The 25,394-nt window shown below is 40.6% G+C and overlaps 1 protein-coding gene across 3 annotated transcripts in view; it reads left to right on the top strand.

Moving 5' to 3' along the window:
- Window positions 1-278: 278 nt before the first annotated feature.
- EPB41L4A (erythrocyte membrane protein band 4.1 like 4A) overlaps window positions 279-25,394 on the top strand; it is a 137,830-nt gene continuing 112,714 nt past the window's right edge. For all 3 annotated transcript variants that reach the window (XM_074812668.1, XM_074812670.1, XM_074812669.1), the window contains exon 1: window positions 279-907. In XM_074812668.1, the coding sequence (XP_074668769.1) occupies window positions 809-907 (99 nt within the window). In that variant the 5' untranslated portion in view covers window positions 279-808. The remainder of the gene's footprint in view (window positions 908-25,394) is intronic.

Genomic DNA, 25,394 nt, shown 5'->3' on the forward strand with positions numbered 1-25,394 from the left:
AGCCCGGGGGCGGCGGCGGCGCCTCCTCGGCCTGGCAGGTGCCGTCTGCCGGCCTCCGTCTCAAAGCCGCCCCGCTCAGCCGCCGCCCGCCCGGGGGGAGCCCTGCGCGGCGGGCGGCGGACGGCAGGAGGCGGCCGGCGGCTGCCCGGCGGCTGGGTCGCGGCCGGCGGCGCGTCCCTCCGCCCCCGCCGGGGGAGGAGGCGAGCGGCTGCTGGCGCCCTCCCTGCATGGCTGCGGGCGGCCCGCGGACGCCAGCGCAGCGCGCACCGGGCGCTGCCGCCGCCCCGCTGCGCTAGCAGGGTCCGCGGCGGGAGGTAACGCGCTCGCCGGGCGCGGGGGGGACACCCCCCACCCTCACCCCGGCGGCGGCGGCGGAGAGCGCTCGCTCGGCTCCCGCTCCTTCACACAAAGAGGAGGCGCGGAAACGTGCGCGGACGGGGCGGGGGACGGTGCGGGTAGGCGGCTCGGTACCTCCCCGGGGCGGCAGCGGCGGGGGAGCCTGCGTGACAGCCAGCCGCGGGCGAGGGCTGCGCCCTGGACTCCTTCCCAAGAAGCCGCCGGACTTTTTTCTCCCCGTTTCCCACAGGGAGCGCCCGGCACCCCCGTCCAGGCTCTTCCCGCGGGATGGCGGCGGCGGAGGGCCGCCCCGCGGGGCTGGGCGCTGCGCCCTAGCAGCCGCCGGTCTCCAGCCGCTGCGGCGGGGCGCGGAGCCGGGCGCGGCCCAGCTCCGGCTGTGCCTCAGCCCCTCTCCGCTGCCGCTCGGGGCTCTTGCCGCCTCCCCGCCCCGTCCCCGGCCATCGCAGCAGGCATGGGCTGTTTCTGCGCGGTCCCGGAGGAATTTTACTGCGAAGTTTTGCTCCTGGACGAGTCCAAGCTGACCCTGACCACCCAGCAGCAGGGCATCAAGGTAAGGGCGGCCGGCGGGGCTGCGGGATGCGCTGCGGGAGAGTCCGCGGGGCCGGGCTCCGCGCCGTGCGGTGCGGCTGCCCGGCGGTGTCTGCCCCTCCACCGCCTTTCGGTAGCTGGGCAGGGAGCGGCGGTAGGAAAAAGGGTTTTCGGGATCCCGCGGGAGGCGAAAAGATAATTTTGTAATTTTCGTTGCGGTCGCGCGAGGGACAGATGAATCAGGAAGACGCGTGCCGGTGGGGCAGACGCGGCTTTGGAGACTTTGAGATACTCATTTTAAATGAGCAGGTGCCGACCACTCCGGAGCACTCGTGACACTTGGCAGAAGTATTTTTCTGTGCGTGCTACCCACAAAAAGCAAGAAAAGAGGCGGCTGTGGACTCGGGCTGTGGCGCACCCATGTTGAGCCGCTGTCCTCTGCCTCTGCCCGCTGCTCCCTACCGTGCCTTCGCTGGAGCTGCTCGCCTCGCCGGGGCAAAGGCCGCCGGCGGCGGGGCAGAGCCCGGCGCCTCCCCCCGGCCCCGAGCTGGGAGGGCAGCAGCTCCCGAACGGAGGAGTGTGGGTCCGGCCTCGTCTCCCGCCTGCGGCCGGTAGCCCGATCGGTGGGAAAAGCTCTTGCGCTGCTGCAGCAGGCTCGGCGCGGGTGAACTCCTGAAAGTAGTCATCTGCCAGACGCTAATGAGCCTTGACAGAGCATGTGAAAACAGAGGTTTTTCTGAAGGCCCTTAACTTGGTCTTGTTTGGTTTAGCCTAATGACAGCAAATGGCATGTCTCAGACACTTGAAGCCCTTGTTTGAGGAGTCGGGGACTTGAATTTATTAGCAGTGTAAGAAGAACATGGTTTCAGTGTTGGATCAGAAAAAAAAAAAAATCAGTTCTGAAATTTATTGTTGGAAAGGGCTGTTCCGTTTTACCTAAGATATCCAAAGAATAACCTGCATGCCTGTGTGTTTCAGCTTGAATGATTAAAGTTTGGTGAAGGGGGGGAGAGAGAGTCTAGATCTAACAGTATAATCTGTGGCACTACCAGCTCTACATGTATTGAGGTTTGTCAAGCTTTGCTGAATCAGCTGCCTGCAAATAGGCTCATAAATCCATGCTTAGCACAGAGGAAGCAAATCAAGGTGACGCTGGAATTCAGTACCTATGTTGGGTCTTTGAAGTTTGAACAGTTGTGAAAAACTTACCTTTATATGTACATATGTGGGTATGTTATGCATGCATATATGATTTTGTTGCCTACAGTTGTGCGGTTGCAGAAGAAATATATTAAAAGAATAATCTGCAGAGATAGTCCTTATAGCTTCATGCGTCCAGACCCTGAAAGGTGACGGGTTTGTGCAGTGTCTGATAAAAATTAACGTCCCATGGGAAAGAAAGGGTCTGAAGATGTAACTTCTTTTTAAGAGCACATGACTTGCGGTGTTGGGAACCCTCTAGTTTAAGATGAAGGTGTGGTTTCCTGCCATTCTTAGTGTGATCTGAATGTGGTATGATGATAAAGATTTCACCCCTTCCACCTGCTCCTTCTGTGTCTTGAATCTAACTGCAGAGCAGTCACAGAGTCAGTTTGGAACAGTGTGCGGATCTTACAGAAAACTAGTAGTTCGTTAGCATTTTGGGGCAGACATTGACACTGCACAGCAGGGAACTTTAGGGGAAGGAGAATCTTCCTTTTTGTAGCAGCGTGGGTTTTTTTCTTTTTAAGATTAAATTTGTATTAATGTGAAACCACACCCCAGCACTGTAGCGCCATGAGCCTTTGAAAACCTACAGAGAGTAACTGCATAGCTCTCCCCAGTCAGTGGTTTCCACCATTGTGTTCTCCTTTCCCTTTGTACTTGCACAAGTGTTTGTGCAGCTGCAAGTAAAGAGCAGCGCCTGTCCAGCTGAAGGGTAACCACTGGTTTTCCTTTTGCTGGGTTAGTATTCAGCTGGATCAGTGCCTTGATTCGCTGGAGGAGGGCAGGACTGGCTCTTTCAACTCAGTCTTGGCTTACGCCATTTTACACTGCTCAGGGAGCATTTGTGTTGTTTTTATTCTACATGTTTCCACTGAAGTTATATGATTAATTCTTAGTAAAACAGAAGCAGAAACAAAACTTAAAATTTGACATGTTCTGTCATTTGGCACTTTAACCTTGAAATATGAATGTTTTGTTTTAATTCTTTTGTTAGCATGTATATATCTGAAAATGCAGAGTCTCATAATCTATTCAGTTTTGGCACCAAGGTATAGATTATGAATGTTCTTATTTATTTTATTTTAAAATAAAGATTTCCTTAGAACATCAGATTCTGGATGTGATCTTTCTTTTGTCTTCCCACTTCTACTTGGGTTCACAGCTACACAGGAAATTCAAGTTTTTGGTACTGTTGCACAGACCTTGACTATTGTAAGAGCAGAGATTATAAGTAGTTATAAAAGCAACTTCATTCTCGTCTTTTCCCCCAAGCAGATGCATGTCTGCTAGAAATAAAAACCACAACTTAATAGCTATTTACTGCCTGTGTACTTACTTGATGTTAGTGGATTTAGTCCTGTTGTCTTTGAAGGGTGGAAGACTCAGCTCTGTGATTGTAGGAGTCCTAGGCAACTTTGTTTCCTCAGTGAATCTGAAATAAATGCATGAAGTAGATACTTGTTTCTGAACTGATGTAGGGCATGAAGTTTGCTTAGTTTGCATGGTAGTTATTTCTAGCTTGCTATACTTGACAGCAACTATATGCAGCAAAATACTGAACAAAACATTGACATTTTTGAATTACCATTTTTTTAACACATTCTTGGTACTAGAGTGGGCTTTAAGTTGTACTTCAGATTAAAACAATGAACAGAATTGGCACAAGACCGGGACTTTGTGTGCAGTTTAGATACTTGTCTCTGTGGATTTCAAAGTGCTTGTTAGGGAAAGGAAAGCATTGGTTTTTTCTGGTTCGAAGTGGGGAAGCTGAGGTGCAAAGAGATCTAGTGACTTTTCCAAGGTTGTGCAACAGGAGCCAGGAATAAAGTTCCCAGCCCTCTGTGCTGGTAGCAGCTGGCCAGTCTGCCGTGGGCCACACTGTCTGGAGGAGTTTGTGATGATCTCTTCCTTGTAGTTGCTCAAACTGACTTTTGCTTCTCATAGTTTGTTTTTGTGTTCTCACTGTTACCAGTTCTGTTTGCTCTCTATGTCTTTGTAATTTAAGGTCAGAGCATTGTTGTGTGAAAACATAGAAGCTGGCTCTCCAGTCTTAGGGTTTACAGCAGACTGATAATAGCTGGATAATCAGGAAAGGTCATCAAGTATCTCATGTTTTTATGTTTCCCTATGGTAAATTAGCAGTGAGATACTTTGGAAAGTACATGTTTTGAGATAATAAAGCAATGGCAGCTGTTAGTCCAAGAAATTTTGGATTAAAAGGGGCTATTCATGTTCTGTTACAATTTGTCTAATCAAGGTATATGGTCTCAGATTGGGGCAGATTTTCCTCAGAAAAGGGTATTCAAGATGCTGATTACAAAATGGGTTTTTGACAGACTTTTGCTACAAATATGATAAGAATCAACTGTTAACTGAAAAATAGTCACTTCCAGGACTGTTACTTTGACTCATCTTCACATAAATGATAACTTAGGTGTTTTTATGGTACGGTACTACCTTCTAAGTAGGTATACCTTATTTGTTGATGGCTCAAGACATGTCAGTAGTGTTTTGACATGGTGGCTAACTGGTGGGTTGTGGGCATTACCTGTTTTGACTCTGTTAAGAATTGGAGTAATTGTCCTCACAGGAGAATAGTGTGCCTTGTTGCACAAATTTGTTATTGAAGGTCAAGGAAACCTCTGTGGGCCCTTGGAAAATACTGCTATGAAGCCTATTTGTGATTAGCTGTTTCAGAAAGAACGGTCATCCTGTAATGTGTACATAAAAGGAATTCAACAACTCTTTTACTCATTTTTCTTGAAAACATTATTTAAGGCAAATGTTAGTTTTCTTTTTCCTGAACCAGTTAAAAATATTATGACACATCTCTATTTTATGTTTGTATCTCTTTGGTTGAAATAAAGTTCTTCAAAAAACACTAGCTACTTCTCCAGTGAACAAGCTCTCTAATTAGTCTTAAGCCATCTGATTATTGAAGTTTTGAAGTGTTCCTTGAAATTCCTCTCTGAGCACTATTTCTGTGCTGTCGAAGTCCTGTTTATTTTGATGTGTGATGGGTCAACAGCAAAGTTTCATTATAGGACAAATGATGAATAGGATAGATACACTGATTCTTCCTGGAAGACTCCATTTACATACGGTATATGTTCTGTAACATTATTTTGTTAGGGAGTACCACCTAATAGTGATACTCTGGCCACCATAGCACTTAATTGGTATGCTAAGGTGTTAATTGGTACTTCTGTGATATACATGACTGTCTGTGGCCTTCCATATAGAGATGAATTTCATGGTGTGTAAGCTACATTTACAGGTCGAATCTCTGTAAAAGATACTCAGTCTCAAAGAAAGTGTGTGGCTTTTATCTGGGAAATAAGCAGACAGATTTTTCTTTGTGATGATTCACTGAGAATTTGACAAAATGAGATCCAACAGTCTAAAAGCAGGGCCTGTTTAAAAAAATAAAACAAAAACCACACACACAAAAATACCTGAAACAGTGAGTGACTGAGGTTAGGAACTGTGCTAAATGACTTGATACGTAAAAAACATGAGTGGGTTCATCAGAATATGATATATGTTGTTAAGAAACTTAGGAATGATTGACAATATGATTTAGGTATGATATAAAGAAATAGGTAAACATACCATTTATTAGAAAGTTTTCTGGGGATTATTCTGACATTTTTTCACTCCCCATTGAAGTTTGTTGTTTGTTTGTTTGTTTTTTTTAATCTGAGCGGTTCCAGGCTTCATGGCTTTAAAATTTAGTATATACAGAAAGTGAGGGGTGCACTTTTGCATCAAGCTAATTTAGCTGTAGGGACTCCAAGGCGTCAGTATGGGAGTGGTAGGCTCCTGTTTTTTTCCCTGGTGAAAATACTTAATGAATGCACGTGTCAGCAGGAAATAGAGCCCTATGAATAGAAAGAGCTTAGATTGTGTTAATTATTCTAATTGAGAGTTGTCATTAAAACTCAAATTGGTAGTAATTTTCTGGTTGAATATGGAATGTATTCTTTGTGATAGTGATTTGTGCTGTTTTATACTTTTACATTTTTAAAAAGGAAATCATCTTTCTGTGAGAAATTTTCTTAATTATGCAGGTACACTGTTTCAGAAATCCTGAAAATCTTTTTAATGGTAGATGGCAGTTGTTTTCCACCTATGCTAATTTGCTTACCACCTACAGTAATTACTAAACTGTAATATCAAAGCTCAAGCATATTAAATCATATTCTTTCCTTTGCCCTGTTTGGTATTGATTAATAGATACTTTTCCAGGCAGGTTCTTCTAGATGTTCAGCATACTGTTTTGAAAAGAGCAGTTAATAAAAAGTGAATTGTTTAAAAGGACACAATCTTGAAATCCAGATTTTTATTTTTTGATTTAATCACTGAAAACAGCATTTAGAAAAACTGATACCATTCTGAGACTTGTTGGCAACCTCCTAATTTCTTTACTTTATAAAGCTACAGTTTTGTGTTATGTGTGCATATTTTGCACAGCAGCAGAGAAACTAAACAGGTAATACTGTCAAGCTCCAAGTATTAATCAGTACATGTTTTATTGTTTAGTGTTGTAGATGCAATACACCTAAGGACTGTTTGTAACAAAAGCAACAAAAAAATGTTAACAAAGATGTAAATTAATGATATTCCATAGCACTTCCATATTAGAAAGATGATGTTCTTTCTCTAAATTTCTATTATGTGTATAAAATAGTCATCTGCACAGTGACTACAAGGTGATGCATGTGGAATTGTGCATTATTTCAGTCCTCTAAAGATGGACTGAAATAGTGCATAATTCTAGTAAAAAAAGAATGAAAGGAACAGAAGGGCTCATGAACCTTGCTATTAACTACTTCTCAAAATTACTGTCACGTATTTGAAATAGATTAGTAATTTCATCAGTATCTTTACAGATGAGACCAGCAATTTTGAATACCCCAGGGAATAACCATAAATGAACACCAAGACACTTTGTTTTCCCTAGGTGCACTTAACTAAATTAATGAAACCAGCATGACAGCAAGAAGGAAATCCATTAACTTTTAAATGAAGTTACCTCTTAGTCAACCTGAGGTTTGAGCAATAGTATTGTTAGAGAGGTCTGTTTTGCTAGTTTCAATGAGCAATAATTTCTTAGTATAATGAGGGCAAATGTAAGGTGTGTGAGGTGGCCTTCTTATTAAATGCTTCTGGATTTCTGTAACTTGAATTGAGCATTTCTTACATTAGAGTCTTTAGTATAGTTAAATACCATCTGTTGATATTTTATTCATTTTAGTTTACTAAAATTCTAAACTAAAATTCAACTGCAGAATTGCAACCCTTCCCCACAAGAAAGAAAACTGCTAAAAATGACCACAGTATGAGTGGAACTCTCTGAAGAGACTGAATAATTTGAAAGGTGCTTCAGAAAAAGAATTTCGTTAAGAAGCTATAGATCTGTGTCAGTTCACGCTGTAAAATATCTGTTGCCACGATGATATTAAACACGTGAGAAAATGAGAAATATGTATTAGTCATGTTGCATCATTACTAATGTCCGTATTTTTGGTACAAAGATGAGAGATTACTGAAGCATTCTCCTCTCTTCATTCTTGTCAGTGTTTTTTTTTCTTTAAACTCTTATTTTCCTCAAGAAGATTTAGTTTTTGTAATGATAGAGCATGTATATTAGCTGCATTTTATTCATAAGTGAGATCTTTGCAAGTAAACAGTCACATGTCAGTATCTGGGTAGAATTTTGCAGGCTGCATTTTTAGTACACATTTTAGATGCTGTCTTCTTGATCAGATCTTGTGCTTGCTGCATACCAATTTAATTTCATGGTTTAAAATAAAGATTCTAATTTCAGTATTGATTGTGCTTTTGTTCCCACTTCTTCATCTGCATCCTGCGTTGGGGGTGGTTGAACACTGGAGGCACTAAGGTCAAAGGGACATGCTTGGGGTCAACCCATGCTATTATTTAGTAGTGGAAAACCAATAGAAACATTGCAAAATGAGAGCTCTGCTTCTTTGGTTTTGCTGCAACATTAAGAGGGGAACCTGCTTGTTTTGCCAAGTGGGGAATGTGCTTTTTTATTTCTGATAGAAGACTGTATTGCTTGGTTTGTGACCATAAACACTGATTTTGTTTAAATCTAAAATTTCAACATCACCATGAACATACCATACGTTGTTTTGCCTGTTGTCCGACTGGTCGTAAGTAGACTCTGCTTACTGACTCTTTGGGAGGCAGGTGCTTACCTGTAAGAAAACAGGTCAGGATGGTCCAGTCTGAGGTGTATAAGGGAACACAGGCACTTCAGTAGTTTCTTTCAATTGATAGTACTGAAAATAACAACTAAAATTTAAAATACCCATGTAGGGATTTTTTGATCATTCTTGATGGAAATCTTAAGTGAGTTGAATGCATCGTTAACCTATAGTACCAGGGGTGTTATGTTAAAGCTTGGTTGTTAGAAGTCTCAGAGGTTTGTAAGGATTCCTTTTAAACAAACCCTTCTTTCTCATTGCCCCTTGTGAACTTTTTAATTCTGTCTTGGTGTGACATGAGCGAAGGCATACAAGTGGCAAACCCTCCCTCCTATCATGTATTTGTATTGGTCATGTTTAATAAGGGGAATCCTTTACATTCTGTGAAATCCAACTGCTCCTTCTGCTTAGATTTAAAATATATAATAATAGTCATAGATAATAACTAATGTAGAGGAAAAAGTGGGCTATATTTTGTATGGTTCATGACTTATTTGTCACTATTTACCTTTTGGATTTTGCAGGGTTACAAATGGCTCTCTATAAGCCAGACAAGAAGACATTTTGTCTTTCTGTAGTTCTTGAAATTTTGGGTATGTGTGTAAAATCTGTATGTGGTTGTGTGAGCCACTTTGGTAGTAAGTGGCTCAGCACTTTACTATCTTTCCTGTGTTCTCAGGAAAATGAGAACTGAATGCACAGAGGAATAAATTCTTTGGCTGTGTGAGACAGAATGCCTTTTAGTAATGGAAAAGGAGGATCTTTTAGATCTCAATTGCATGAAAAGTATTCAGAAGACAGAAAATGGCAGTTTCCCTATGTAATTAGTAATTACATAGAAATTTACAAATTACATAAAATTTGGCATGGCTACTAATGTGTGGAAGCACATGCTTTAACACATTGCACAGCTAAGGGCAATTGAGCATCTTGCAGGACTAAGCCAGAAGAAAGATAGTCCAGATAAAAAGCACCAGACCTTGTTCTTGTTTGCCACATACTGTGTATTTCACTGTAAGTTCTCATTTATATCTGAGAATAAATTATTTGTAGTGTCACCAAAAATATTTTCTATCTATAGTAATACCCACTTCTTATTTATTAAATGCTGAAGATCCGGTTTATTATTAATCTTTTAAATAAATGAGATATTAAAAAATTACAGTTCTGGTTTTCATTCATCAGATTTATTCAGATTCTCAGTGTCACAGTGTAAAAAAAAAAAAAGCTACAAGCTTCTTTCCTATTTGGTGGATGAATGGTGGCTAGAAGGAATGTAATGAGGTTTAGTTCTTTTTCCCCTCAGAATACCAGAACAAACGTTATCTTTATAAGGGGCTATATTCAGAACCATATGGGAAAATACACTTTTTTTTTTTTAATGCCATGTGTGAGTTCTACAGGAAACTGGTGAAACTAGCTACTGAGAACTAAAAAAATGAGGAAGAACACTTACGTGAGTAATGAAGAGCAAGTTCAGCACTAACTTACAACTTGAAGCAAATGGTAAGATGTCCTTTCTGAAAAGATGTAGTCTCTGAATATTGATATGACACATAATATGAAAGCAGACTCTCCATGTCTTCCTACTGGGGGCATCTTAAACTGTCCTCAAAACTAGCAGGTGTTGACCAACACCAGAGACAGAAGAATACTGCATTAGACCTTGCTTCTGCTCTAATTCTGTTTTGGTGGTGTTTGCCTATGGTATAGAAGATGGCTGTTGTTTATAAAGTAGTGTAATCTTCTCATCAAGGCCGTTGAAGGGAAAGGAAGTAATTTGTCAGAACCAAATGGATCTGGAAAGCCACGACTGCTACTACTTTTTCAGTTTTTGTTCATGCTGAGGAACCATCAGATTCTTGTTTCCTATGGTTTCCCGTGGCCTTGTCTGTACTACCTGGGAAGACAACAGGAGGGAGTGCAAGGAGCCCATTGCATCATGGGCTAAGTGGTGCAGCTGGCCACATTTACGCTGTGTTGCACACAGCGCTGACCTCCCCTTTTGGGGATCCTTTGAAGTTTGCTTGATGCTGACAGACAATCTTTTGTCTGTGTGGTTGGTTTATTCAGTATGCCAAAATAAAAACATTGCTGGGTAATGTTGAAGGCTGGCTGGCATAACTGAAACCAAGTTGTTTATATGACCATGCAGCAAATAACCCTTGATAACTGTGCCTGGATCAGAGTAAGTTAGAACACTTTAGAAGGGGTCTTGGGAGAAACGTAGATTATGTTCAGTAGTGGTGATCAGGAGAAAAATGCCCTGGGCAAATGAAGGACATGCAAATTGACAGCATGGTTGCACTTGCAAAAAACCTTTCTCTATTGTTGTTTCCTCTGTGAAAGAAGGGAAGAAAGCTGCCAGACCTTGTAGTGGAACCTTTTGAAGAGGTGTGTGAATGTCCTGACTTGCCCTCAGCTTTTTAGGTTTAATTTGCATTGACTGCTTTGGGTAGAGGAGGAATGAGTGGGTTTAAAGGTGGTTTTTAATAATATTTTCAGGATGGAATAGAGCCCTTAAGTTTAAAAGATCAAATACTTTGCCTCTGTTTTGAAGTGATATCAGATTCTTCAGCCATACTCTTTCCCTTATTCTTTTTTTTCTCTCTAAAAGTCCCTCAGCGGGACCTAGATGTTCCAAAACATGCCCATATGCATTTTCTTTTTGTGTGTAACGTTTAAGTTGGCTGGACACTTCAGTTGTCTTTTCAGTGTGTACATTCTTCACCTGGAAGATAGCAAGCTCTAAAGCTGTGGGATCATACTTGGAAACAAAAGCTTTTGGTGTCCTTTAAAGGTATCACATTTATTCTGGATTATTTTGAGTAGTCTTTTGTTCTTCAGTGTTAAGGCTTGACAAATGGTAGTGCCTTTAAAATCACTTCTACAAACTGTCTTTCTCCAAAAATGGGGGGATATTCTCTGCTCTCCCAGCGCTCCAGATAGATATGGATGAGATTTACTATTAAGAAAATGCTCTTGGCCTTGTAATTCCTTCAGCTGTTCCTCCAGTGTCCCTGGGCTGTTCCTGCAAAAGCCAATTCTCTTCCTCAGGCAGTGATTTGGTAATAACATTACCTTTTCTGGTGAAAGCAACAGTGAGTTACCAAAGCCTTTCCCTGATTTGGGAATAGTTGAAATTGTGGACCTGGTTTCAATTCCAGTGAAGACAGTAGGTGTTCTGCTGTGCTTTGGCAAGGAGCCAAATTGGAACCAATTTTTCTGCAAGCAGGCTCAATTAGTAAATGATGATGCTGAAAATAAAATGTGTTAAATCTTATATGAAGATGTTAGATGTTGTTCACATAAAAGAAATGTATTAACTTTCTACCTTTTAAATAGAAGTTGAACTTTTTCTTAGTCATCCTTGGCCTTTCCTCAGCGTTTAGATTTTTAGACTGACTGTTCAGAACATGAAAGCTGTGTTTGTTACTTTCATGACTGAATCTTTTTTCAGTGATCTTAGATCTGTTTTTTCTCTTCTTCCACTTTCCTGAAAAAATTCTGCTATAGAGGCAGGTTTCTCAAACTATCTGCTGAAGTTTGTTTAAAGACAAACTGCAAGGCAGACCATGTTTGTTTATGATGTTTGCTACTTTGTGAAAAGGTGAACAAAAGTCAGCATGGATAGTCAGAAAACCAACAGATTTATTTTTGATATTGTGTGTGTGTCTGTACAGAAATTGGAGGAGTCTTGGTGAAATTAAGATGTTTGGGGAGAGTGATCTATAAAATGTCAAAAGGAAGGAAGTTTCTCAGTACTTCCTTTCTTTTGTTGTAAATCTTTCTTTGCAGTGATTTGTTCTGTTTGTGTTTTTGTAAGAGCTTTAAATTTTTACTGTAGTACACAGAAACTCCAGAAGGCAGAAGTCCTGCAGGAGAGCATGCTTCTGACTTGACATACTTTGTTGAGAGGAGGGTTTCTTCAGAGGGAATTAAACCGCCTGCACTGAGTTTACCGAAAATGAATCAAATCCAGCTTTTTAGTATAGATGTGGGTTTTTTTTCCTGTTGCCTAGTTTGTATCAGCCCATGAGACTTTCTATTTTCTTGATAGTTTTAAATGTGTGTTTTTTTGTTTGGTTTTTGTTTTTTTTTTTTTGGTCAATGAGTATTACATTGGTCAGGGTTGAAGCTTTGCAGTACGACAGCATACAGAAATACTTCTTTTGCTGTGTGTGACATACATGCAGTGTGCTTATAGAACCCTCCCTCCAAGAATATTAATCCAGAAACTTTTCATAAGCAAATAATGCACTCAAAGAAACTCCAAAGTAAAAGGGTAAGGGAAATTTTCTTCAGTATTATTTAATCCTACCATGTGTCTTCTCTTGATGGTGAATCAAAGCAGCTAGATTTTTATATTCCTGCTCTACTAAAGTTTAATCATGCACTTGAAAAGTCACAAAAGTACAAGTGTTCATTACTGCATTCACCTGTCTTTTGAAGTTATATAAATATATGCTATGCCCATCTCCATGCTCACCTTGAGGTGATTATGCTGTGTGTGTTTGTATCTAGTCCACCAGTGGTTTGATGTAATTCTGTTGAAATTGGTGGAGTTTCTTCTGCCTTTGCCTACAGTGGATTAAGGTTCTTCATCTTAATATACATTTTTTCTTACATAAATCACATCACATAGAGCAGATGGACTTAGTGTCACTACCTGTAAGAAGGACATCTAACAGGCTGCTGCTTATTATCTGGTTTCTAAGCTTGCTCTGATTCATACTCCGTTTCTTGCGTACAGAAGGAATATGGGATAAGAAAAATCACTTGAACTGTAGAAAAGCAGTGTAATTGAATTTTGAACATTGATTTCTGGGTGTACAAAAAGTGAAGCAAAAGAATGTACTCAAGCAGTAAATTACAAGAGCTATCAGAGTGTACAGTGTCTTTAAGAAGCAGGTGTTTGCTGTGAAGTTCACCTCGCATACAAATGTGCTTGCAGTTTGAAGTCAGTCAGGAACAGTTACAGGGGAACAGGAAACCTGACTGGCCTGATACAGGCTTTTTCTGTTCAGTACAGACTTGCAAAAAGGAAAAAAAAATCATAATGCAGGGAAGAGCATGATTCTTCTTAGCTCTTTTTAAAGTCTGAAGCAGGAGGGGGTAACCAGAAGAATGGTTTAAAGGAAATTGCAGTAGTGATTGTTGTAAGTATACAAAAAGGAAGCCTTGTGCTCTGTCAGGAGCACTAGCCATTTTCAATCTGGAAGAAGGGGCTGGACATTTCATTAAACAATGCTTTTGACTCTATGCTCCAGTATTCATTCTACATGTAGATTTAGGTTATTTTTCAAGTGTACAGCTGTTTCCTCCTGCACAAAGTTGGGGCTGGAGTTTTTGTAGAGTGGTACATTGTTTTAGTCATGGTAGCACTTGAGCACCCTGATAAAACATTGAAGGACTCCACAAACAGCCGATGCAAAAGCAGACCCTGCCCTGGAGAGAGCTCAGGCTAGGCCTGCAGCAGTAGGTGGGTGAGCAAATTGATGTGTGTGGGAGGGAAGCAGGTTAGGATGGAGGAGGAAAGAGGCCAAGTTGTTTTTTCAGGTAATATAGTCTCTAGGCAGCAGAACAGCTGATCTGGGGTTCTTGCTCTAGTAGTATAAATTTGCAGAATTCTGCACCAGGTGTCTGCCCCAAATCGTAAGTGCATATCATGAGTAGCTCTGGGCTGATGTGTATCCAGTTCTTCCAGGGCTGTCACAATTTTGGTTAAGTGTGTTCTATTTTCATCGTAAAAAAATTATGAAGGTAAACCAGCATGGAAACAGTTTATACCGACACAAATAATTTTGTACTTACCTAGCTTAACCTTTCCTGAAGTGAGAAAGATAATAGGTTAGCATTAGCAGCTGGACCGCCCTTGCCTGGGGCAGGTTGGGAGGGAGGTACACTGTGGTTCCAGGAGCAGTGTGACTTGAAGAAAGTTTCTAGGCAAGCCTGAAGATTTTAAGCATCTGTACCACAAAGGTGCAGAGGTAGCTTGGCTGCCAAAGGCCTAGCATGTAATTTCACAGTAAGTACTGACCTTATCAAAACAGAGAGCTCACAATCTATTGAACAAGTTTGATCAAGGCATCAGCCCTGCCAGCCCGTCAAACCCCCAAACCTCAGGATTTTCTCTGCATGCAAAAATTTTCTTTCTGACTAACTGAATGTGCTTTCATGGGAAAAAAAAATATAATCCCACTGTAGTCTGTTTGGCTATACATTATGATGGTGCTCATGTTATACAGGCTACTGACTTGTGGGAAAACGAATATGTTGGAGCAGGTTAAAGCACCTTGAAACATACATATCTATCTATGCTAAGCATTAGACCAGAAAAAATATTTTGGTGAAGTAACAGACTTGTTTGAACCCTGGTGGAACAGATTATTTTTGTGATTTGTTTTCTTAATCTACTTCATTTAGATAGAAGGCTGGATCTGCTTAAAAGGATTTTTTTATTTTGAACAAAGGTTTGTTCTGGTTTTGGGCTCTTTCTTCAGCTGGGAATTATATGCTCCAGTGGCACTTGATTAAGCCAAAATAAGTCAAGTCAGTGGTTAGGCTTTAGTCAGCTCACACATGTTCTGCTACAGGAGAAAAAAATAATACTGTTCTTTCTTGGATTATCTCAAATGTCATTTAAGCAATAACGTATCAAAGCAAACAAAATTCAAATCAAAACAGGAAAAATTATGCATGTGAAAAAAAAGAAATTGGAAGGATCTCATCTTGGTGAGGAAGATCCTGTCACTGTCGATGAGGATTATCTTGTATCATGTAATCATGGGCAGGATTGGAACTGTACTCAAAGGACAAAGGCTGCATACTTATTTTCAGAAGTGTTCAGGTGCTTGCATAAGAGTCTTTCAAAAGTATTTTCTAAAGATTGTGATTGGCACTCAGGAAATTCTGAAAAACTGTCTCAAGGCCTGAATATCCAGTTACAGAGTAAATATCAGCGCAACAGTATCACTTACATTGAAGTGCCTTTATGATGCTTGGTGTACGAGAGCTAGATCCATGAGCTGAAACTGGGAAGCAGCATTTTAGCATTATGACTTAGCATTTCTTTACTCAATGCTAGAAACAGCAGATAGAGAATTTTATGCTGTTGAGTCTGTATTTTTAATAAACAAATCTCAGATAATTAGATGTGGGTTTAACTGTTTTAAGGAACAGCTGCTGTTGACACAAAGAAATGTTTGCCTCTAAGCAATATTGCAATTCATCACGTTGGAACATATTAAAACTCTATTTCAAAAGGAAGGTTTGACTGTCACAGAGTCATTTATGTAGCGACACAGAGCTGAAAGTCCTGTGATTTGGGTAGGTGTGTTACCCTATCTAAAATTAAGTTCTCCAGTGGGACTACAGTATCTAAACCTTTTACCTGCATGTAGTATTTGTGGGCTCTGCTGATTCAAGTTTCTATCAAAAGATTTGGGCACGTGATCAAGCTGGTAAGTGTTCAGCTGTGGTAGCTATCCAAATGCATGAATAGCAAATACTTAGTAATTCAGTTTAGTTTAGATTGCAATAAGAGGGTTTAGTTGCATTACCTTTCATTTGCTGTTGGCTAAGAGCCTGCACAGGTTGTGGTAGTGGTAGTTCAGCTTACACAGGTATCGTCAAGAGTCTCTTGATTTCTCTGGAAAGGCTTCAAATCTGCAGTGCTACAGTCTGATTCTTACAGTGGATTTCACTTTGTGCTTTCATCAGTTCAAAATCTTGGAATGTCTTTCTTGCTCTCATTTAAAATAATTTAAACTTTCTGTTGTCATGGTTGCAGAGAAGAACTCAAAAGCATGAACCCTGCTGACTCCTAAAACCAGTAATCCTGCATATTTCTGTGAGGAAGCTCAGAATTAAAGCAAGTGTTATCTTTTTTTTTTTTTTTTTCTTGAAGGTAAAGTCATCATTTCTCAATGGCTAGGATTACTTCTGTGGACCAATGGGGGTAGAAGGGAATTAGATGAATAGGATATATAGCAAATTTATAGTGAATTACATTACATGAGGGCATGGTCACAAATATGTGGTTCATTCTTTACATGTTCTTTCGGTCTGATCTGGTTTTGAAAACCGCAACTAAAGGAGCCTCCCAGGAGCTCAGCTTCAGTCCTTTGTTACTCTTCCAGTTAGAAAGCTTTCCCTGACATCTAGCCAGAGTTGCTTTTGTTTTTAGTTAAGCTACTTTCACTTTCTCCTAACTTCAGTGGGTCTGTGCATTGATACTTAACCTTTTTTAACATGCTTTTTTATAGTGTGTGAGGAGACTTGATGCTAGGAAATGGTGGAAGCTTTGACTTTGGGCAGGCACCGGCAGTCAGGCAATTATCTGGCACCTAAGGTGAAGGAGGTTTTGCATATATGGGGCATTAGGTTGTATGCGTACGCCTTCCACAACCATCTCATATTCATGTACCTAGGGAAAATGTCAGGACTGGTTTGCTTACCTTAGCTGCTTCTCTCCTGCTCATTGTTTTTGTGTACCCCTGCAAAACTTCATCTTTGTTTCTGCAGTGTGTCCTCACTGAAATCCTGCTTTTCAGTTCTCTTTTGTCTTTCTTGAACAATTCTTGTTCTGTTATTTCCTTCCTGGATGATAGGTAGAGAGGACTAAATTAATCTAAACAACCCTCTTAGTCTCCCCTCACCTTCTTTTGTTTGCTTTTTCTTACTCTGGTAAGTGAGGGGGAGATGGAGGCCCATCACCAAGTAGATGAGAGCATATACCTTGCACTGTCAACAACACAAAAGCAAAAACTTTGAGCAGCAATTTTATCCATGAATAGAAGGTTGTGCATAGATTCCTTTTCTCACTGTGTGCAGCAGATCAACTAATGTTGTTAGCACATTTTAAACAGCATATACTTTTATGCTCCTGTGTGGATACTCTTATTTGAGAGGTTGAGCAGCAGTGGTTCTTAGGCTGCTGCCTCTAGGGTTTATTGTTATGCTGTGTTTTTCTGAGAGTCTCCATGCAGAGAGGATTTAACCTTTTGACTCTGCAAAAGCTTTGGCAGCTTTTCACTCCCCTGCTCCAAACCACAACACACTTCCCGAATGTGTATCATTATCTCTGTGCTTCATGTTGGCTGTCCCTGGAGCTATTTGCTTGGCAGAATATTGCCCATTCCAAGGTAGCTTTAAACTGAGCTGGGCTGGGATCCAGCAGAAATCCAGAAGATGTGATATGAAACAGTCTTCTGAAGTTGATGAGGAGACTGAAAACTGGTAAGATTGGTCTGCTGGCCAAAGCCTTCAGATGGTATGTAAATGAGCAGAGTGCAGTTCTTGCTTCTACCAGTCTAACTCCCATGGGAGGGTCTGGACTTGAAGTCTTTGCACTTAAGAAAGGGGGAAATTATATATATATATATATTTTTTTTTCCTGTCTTGTTTGTTATTTTGTCTATGTTTTGGGAGTTAGGGACTAGTAGATGTATTTTATACAACCTCTCCCACAGGAAACTACAGTATTTTGGCAGTCTTTTTGTGTCTCATCTCTGTAATTGACAAGGATAGTAACTGAGCAGAAGGGGCAAGTGATGTGAGGGGAAATAAGCAGTGTGGTGTGAAACAGCTACTTTATATTTTAATTAAAATGGATCTTATCAGACATAAATCCTTCTACAAGATACAAGTTCTCATACAATTCTTTATTAGAAGATCTGAGAGCACCTTGAAGACTGGAAATGTGTTCAGGCAAAAATTTGGGGTTTTATTTAACCTCAAAGAACTGGGTTAGACTTAAAACAAACCCACAAAACAGAAGCAAAGCAAAAAATTATGCAAACAAACCTCACCACCAGCTCTGGCAACTTCCTGACCCCTCTCCCCTTAAAAAAAATGCCTACAGCCATAGACAGATTTATTTCTCTCTGCAGACTTAATTTTTAAGTTTGTTGGCTTGGTGTTAATTCATCTGATTTTTGACGTCTCCATGACACTGTTGCATCCAGTGTCCCTTCTCATTTTTAAAAGTGTGTATGAATTCACTTTCCAAAGGTAAAACACATGATTTTAGAAAGATTTTAGAAAACTCATGATTTCTAGAAGAGCCATCTGCTTTCACGAAGTTTCTCAAAGTGAACTCAGGTCTTCCACAGGCAGAGCTACTTGCAATTTGGTCTCAAGCTTCGAAGGACCTGAATGTGTAATGGCTTCTTATTAGGCAATTTTCATCTTTCATATTTGAAAAGTTCTCCAATGTCTTTGTGGTCATGTTGTTGTTCTGACAGTGTAACATTAGGCTGAATCTGTAAATAATATTATCAACCTTTCTTCCCAACTGCTATCCAGGCAGCATAATTACAGAATCAGAAAAAGGGTGTTGAATCAATACTTTTCAGAGTTGTTGCAGTTTGGGTTCGGTTTTACTAAAGTTCTGTAGACCTTGTCGTGGCTTGAGCCCAGAGAGCAACCGAGCACCACGGAGCTGTTCACTCACCCCTTCCCCCCCAGTGCTGGCAAGGAGAAAATCAATCAAAAGGCTCAGGAATAGAGATAAGGACAGAGAGGTGTCACTCACCCATTATGGTCACAGGGAAAAGACAGGTTTGTTAGGGGAAGAAAAAGGACATCACTTTAATTCAAAACACTAACACCACCACCATTTAACAGACAGAATGGGACAGTGGGAAGTGTTACCACATCTTAAAAAAAACCCACCTCCCCCACCCCTCCCTTCTTCCCTGGCTCAGTTTTATTCCTGGTATCTCAACTTCCTTCACCGGCAGTGCAGGGGCAGGGGATGAGGGGTGCAGTCAGTCCTGCTGCTTCTTCCTCCAAGATGGGGGGGAAACACTCCTCTGCATTCTTCCCGTGCTCCATGTGGTGTCCCTCTCACAGGAGGCAGTCCTCCACAAACTTTCTCCTCCCCATGGGATGCATTATTCTTGAGATGCTCGGATGTGGGTCACCTCCACGTGTTGCAGTCCTTCCAGTGCTGAACTACAACAGCGGGGGCTGCTTCTTCCCACAGAGTCCTGGGGGTTCTCCACAGGCTGCAGGTGAATCTCTGCTCCTCCGGTGACCTCTGTGGGTGGCAGGGGGATGGTCCTGCTGTCTCACCACAGGGTACAGGGGAGGTCTCTGCTCTGGCACACCTCCCCCCCCTTCCTCCTCCTTCCTTCCACTGACCTCGGTGTTCACACAGGTGTCCTTCTCATAATGCCTCCTCACAACTCCCACTTCTCCTTCCAGGTTTGCCTTCTTAAATAGATCTCAGAGGCGCAGCCACCATTGCTAATTGGTTCAGTCTTGACCAGAGGCAGGTCTGACTTGGATCCGGGGAAGCTTTCGAGAAGCTTCTCACAGGGGGCCACTGCTGTAGCCCCCTCCCCTGCTACCAAAAACCCTGCCACATAAACCCAGCGCAACCTTAGGACTAACAGTTTGTGTTTGTCTCTGATTTGGCTCTTGGCTTGCTGAGATGCTTGTCTTCAGGAACAGCCTGTTTTGTGTTACCTACCTGATGCATCTCCTGGGAAGGAGGAGTACCTTCATTCTCAGCATCAGCATTGCAGCTGAATTTTTGTCATCTGGCCCTTTCTTTTAGGATCCAAAAATCCTGAGTGGAGTAGAAATAGAAATGATGTGGCAGAGGTAATACTTGCCTTCCATTCATGCTTCTTCCCGCCTAGACTTGCTCGTATTGGTATCTGGGGCTGCAGATTTGAGAAGGACATGAGGTACACTAGAAAGACCTTTGTAAAACTATTAATGCTCAACCAAATTAAGAGGGAAAATGTTTTTGATTAAGAGACTGTGTGTTCCTTGAACTCTATCCTAATTACAGCTGCATGTTTCCTGACTTGGCCCAGCCCTATCTAAGATAGCCTGAGGTGTACTTTAGTTTACTCCAGTTGGCTGTGATTCCCGAGACGTTGTATGCCACCTGGCTATGGCTAGAACAGGGTTTATTCCAGACACTCCCTCTCCCCACCCTGAGAAGGTGCCGTGGGCAGGAGTGTGTGGGAGCTAAATCTCCTAGATCATAGCCCACCAGGTTGCCCTGAAGTGGGGAGCCCCCACTGGGAAACTTGCCGAGTTTCCACTTCAAGCTTTTTGGGGTGCAGAGAAGGACCAAAAGCCTGCTGACCTCCTTAAAATACTCTCATATCCCCACAATGAAACATTTGAATGCTACTATCCAAAGCCCTGTAATTTTAAAAACAAGCATTATGACCTCTGCACTGAAGTCGGTGTGTTTGGTCAGGGACCTTCTCTACTTAAAACCCTTCTTTAAACACACTGTAGTTTGTAAGTCAAAGGTGCTAGTATTTTGTCTCTGGACCTTTGCAAGTATGTGACTTGCACAAATAAAATAGGAATATTTCAAAGAGAAGTTGCCTCAGTTAATTTATGAAAGATGAGTTTATTGTTTGTTTTGCTGAAAAGAGTTTTATCATGCTGTTTCACTTAACTGAGTGAATATTAATAGTAAATGGAATAAATAATTACAGAATACAGTGTTACACAATAAAGTAAGGTCATATTTAATTCAATCTGTAAACTGTTCTTTTTCCCCACTCCTCTGGATTTTCAACACTTCAATAAATGCTGTTAAATCTACCCTTCTTCCTTCTCCCCTTTATATAAAGCCATGTTTTGGGAGTCATTATTAAAAATTGTGCTGAAGTGTAGGAATTGATTTCTTGTCTATGTTTTTTCTAGAGCTATTGTTTCTTCAAAGAAAAAAAAAGGCACCTCCACTAACAATATGCTATCACCAGTACTGTTTCCAGTGTTACCTGCCTGCTTTTATGTATTTATTAAACTTTATGACTTATATCTAGGCCCAGTATTGACCCCTGTCTTTGTTGATGGTAGAGTTAATGCAACCACACTTGTAATATATTAGGAATTGGGATGTCATTACAAGAGTTTACAAAAATAAAGTGTTGCCTCAATGTATTTTGCAGTTCTAAGGAAAGTGGTTTTTAATACATGGGGAATTGTTCTTCTCAGCCTTCTCAACAGACTCATCATTTTAGAAGATACATCTTGAAATGTGTAATATCATTTTGCCATAATGTTATCACAAAAGCAGAACAAAGTATGGTTTCTTCTTTTTCTCATCTTAACCTTTTCCTTCAACTTCATGTTGCAGTAGCCTGTTGTTGGCAAGAAAAGTTTCAGTTTGCAGTTCAGGAAATTAATTAGTGGTGAAAAAAATTCACTGTCTGCTTTACAGAACCCGGGCTGTTTAGGATTATAGTAAACTCCAGTATTTTAAGCTGTGTATCTGAAAATCTGAAACTTTGAGTAAATATTGATTGTGAAAATGAATTTTCTGGATTTTTGAGCATGTGGATGCGTTCTGTGCAAACTACCTGCAGAGTTTTGTAGTTGGTTTGGTATTACTGAGAGTTACTGAAAATGTTACCCTGAAATTGAATTAAAAATGACACAGTGTAAAAATGCCTTTCAAAACTTTTCCCTGCCTTCTATGTGATAGAGGATGAAAACACTGTGTGAAAAAAATCATGATCTCAAAAAGTTTACTAATTATAGTCATCAAACCAACCCATTATGTAACAGTTTTGACTTTTATTTTATACCGTAGTGTCAGCTTGTTCACAAAGTTTTTTTTCATTCTTCCCCCAGAACTTTACTTTTCATCAGTAAATTTGCTATGGATTCATAGTGTAATGTCAGAATGGAGAAATTATGCTGATGCATTTTTGATAAAGTGAAATAATTGTTTTAATTGGTATTATATTGTTGCTCCAAGCTTGACTATGCAGTATTTAGAAAAAAAAAAAAGTATAAAATAGACATTTTCTGAGTTTGTGAAAGGACTGAGCTTTCATATAAAACAGACTCAAACATTTTACCACCATGCATAAAATTGTTGAATTGTGTGTCCCTGTTTCTTTAATATTGCTTCCTTTGATCTGGCAAGTTCAGTAGTTTTCTTGGTGGGCAGTTCAGAGTGGAGGTACAATAAAGTGTTTGCAGTTTGTAATTAATCTTAGGCTTAATGGTGACAGTTCATCATGTTAGATCATTTTTTCCTCATTTTACGTTTTGAGGAATTAATATCCTCCAAGTCCCGCACTAGTTGTTGATTGTGATATTCCAAAGTCAGATGTGTTAGCAGTAGCAATTCTTGGTAGATAAACAAGTGGAGCATTGTTATATGTGTGTGTGTATGTGTGTATATATAACTTAGATATAAAAGAATATGCAATATATATAAAAGTATAAATATATTATATACTTCTATATCTATATCTATCTGTCTGTCTATCTATGTACCTACCTTAAAAAGTAATTGAAAGGCCAGAGCTCTTCTCCAGGAGACTAGTGGCTGAGGAGTGTGCAGTGTGCTGAAGAGCTGCTGAACTGCTGTGGCTCACATGCAATTCCTAGAAGTCTGGAAAAGGCTTTTGAACCCCTTGTGAAGGAACAGAGGGTGCTTAGTATTTTCATGTGAGTTAGTTGAGGATGGGATGAAAGTTACAGATGTGTGGTCCATGTAATGCGTGATATTAGTCATCTTCACTCACTGGAATGTTGTAAATTTGAAGAATTGGAATTCTGTATATACAAAACTTAGTTCAACGTGGCACTCAGCGTTGTGGACAACCGAGTTACCAAAAAAAACCCCTAAACCCCATCCTCCACAACTTCTGGCTTTATTTCCCACTTCTCTATTGTGTGCATGAAAGCATGTTTGTTAATAGCTCTTTGCCCTTTTTTTCCTTGTATATTTAGTGATCTGGGTCAGATGCACAGTTGTTTTGTCAATGGAAATTTTTCCACTGATATCAAAAGACTGAGTGGGGGATTGTCACTTTCTCCTCTGTTGAAAAAGACCTTTGAGAACCTTGTCAGGGGCCTGGAAAAAATGGGGGTGCGTGTGTAATTTTCTCAAAATAAAGTTAAAAAAACTTTATTTGTATTATGTAAATGTTATTCTAGCAGAACTATATTAGTGGAAAAAGCTTCAAAACATTAGTATTCACTGGGTTCTTTTAGATACAACTGTGCACACATGCATACCATAAAGATTGTTTCATGTGTTAATCATTTTTGTCAAGAGACTAATTTAACATGTAAAAACAGCATCTATATAAAAAAGCATGATTTAACATAATATGTGATTGCATGAACTCACATTTTTAGCCATTTAAATCCTAAAAGTAGTGTTTTTTTTCACATTTTCCAGTATCTTTTCCAGAAAACCTAAGGCCAGGATTTTCAGGTATGGTTTTCAAGTGTTAGTGGCATATTTGCTGCCCTGCATAGCTTTGTAGATTTCCATTGACTGTGCATTAAATTTGTAAGTGATGGAGTTTGTAAATGTTCCAGAATAGATCTTTTGTATGGTTTATGTTATTTGTGTATGGTTTATGTGGGATTTTTTTTATCAGTTTATTCTCCAGTGTTTTCTCTTTGCAGCCTTTCCCAGTTCAGCTACTGACTGTTTTAAAATGTCATTAATCAGTCTCTTCTCATTGCTTGCATTAGATACTAGAGATGATTCTAGCTGTATAGTGTTAACATTGAGATGCATTTCCAGGTATTTCTACCTATGACATGGAAGAACAAGGTATCCAGTAAATCAGGTCAGTGGAGACAGAATTGCTTGCCCCAGCAGCAAAATCTTCACAATAGCAGGGAGCATGAAATCTCCCTGGAAGCAAAGAGCTCATTTTTGTTTTTCTGAATGACATTTACAATGTATTGCCTGAGTAGGCCAGGTGCATTTTTGTGCTTTGTGTGTGACAGTGTGTTCTGAGTAGAAGTGGGGCCAGACTGGAAAGCCTTTGGATATGATCTGAATATTCCCAAAGTTTCTGTTAGTATAATGTTTAAAAGCAGGTTTATAGCTGTTGTCTGGATTTTAAGTAGTTTCAGGGCTTGCGAAGAAAAAAGCAGTATTACAGTTCCTGCTTCATGACAGGTTTTGTGGAACATAACTGTGGAAGTAACCTGTCTTGACATGACTGCAGGGTGCCAGTCTTGGCTTGACTGCAGGGTGCCAGTCTTGCCTTGGTGAAGTCAGGTATGCTTCTGATGGTGTCACAAATGAAGATGGTGTTGGCCAGTTTTAAAAGTGCATAAACAGCAAATCTCAACAGCACATCCAGGTCTGTTTCAGAGAATTTTGTAGGTTATGCATATGGTTACCAACACATTAGTAACTTTCTAGCAGAGCAATTAAAAATTTGCCTTCATCTCTGCTTGGGCAAACAAGGATTGCCAAAGAGCCTCCATTTCTAGATCACTTCTCACAAATATCTCTGTCCAGTATTCTGTTTGTCAAACACTAAACTAAACTAGCTTATCCTCTCACCTGTGTAATAGCAGCAAGCCATGGAGAAGGTAGGGACTAGAGAAGGCATGAGATTTTTGCCTCATAGATGGTGACTAGTATAGTGGGAATATAAAGCCAGTCCAGGCTGCATGCTGTACACTTCACCTGAATGGGAGTGTTCTGTAATTAGACTTACATGCAGTACCCAAGGGGAAGTAAAAATTAGGCTTTTAAAACCAGTTATGGATAAACTGTGCAGTAAATTGTTGCCTGACGGGCTCTTTCTGTGCTCTTCCTTGTGCAGTGCACTTTGGTTGCTGCTTGCTTCCTGTTTCATCCCTACTCTCTTCTTACCTTTTCTCTTTTATTCTGTCTTTGTTAGGTGTTGTGAGTGTGTGTGTTTTTTCTTTCTGTCTCCTTGGTTGCTTGCAATGAGCTCTTTATGTATGGTCTTTCTCACTGTGTTGTATATGATCAGGTGATGGTTCATCTATGTCTGTTATTAAACATTAAACACATATTAAACACATGCATCTTAAACTTCACATAAAAAGAGTCATCAATGTAACTGGGTTGGTTGAAAACAGCTAATATTGGGTGCACTGCTGGTGGTTCTAGGGCTTCCCAGCTGAGTGTGGCTTACCTGCCAGGTGTATGCATGTGAGTTATGTAGCCATGCCTGTATCTGCAGGGTGAAAGAGGGAAGGTTGGATTGTTGCATAGCGGTGGTCAGAATTGTTTGGAAGGAGTTTAGAGCTGGTGGCAATTAACAAAGCCACGCCTTTTAATAAATA

The sequence above is a fragment of the Strix aluco genome, chromosome Z (genome assembly GCF_031877795.1).
Source record: "Strix aluco isolate bStrAlu1 chromosome Z, bStrAlu1.hap1, whole genome shotgun sequence".
NCBI classification, from domain to species: Eukaryota; Metazoa; Chordata; class Aves; order Strigiformes; family Strigidae; genus Strix; species Strix aluco.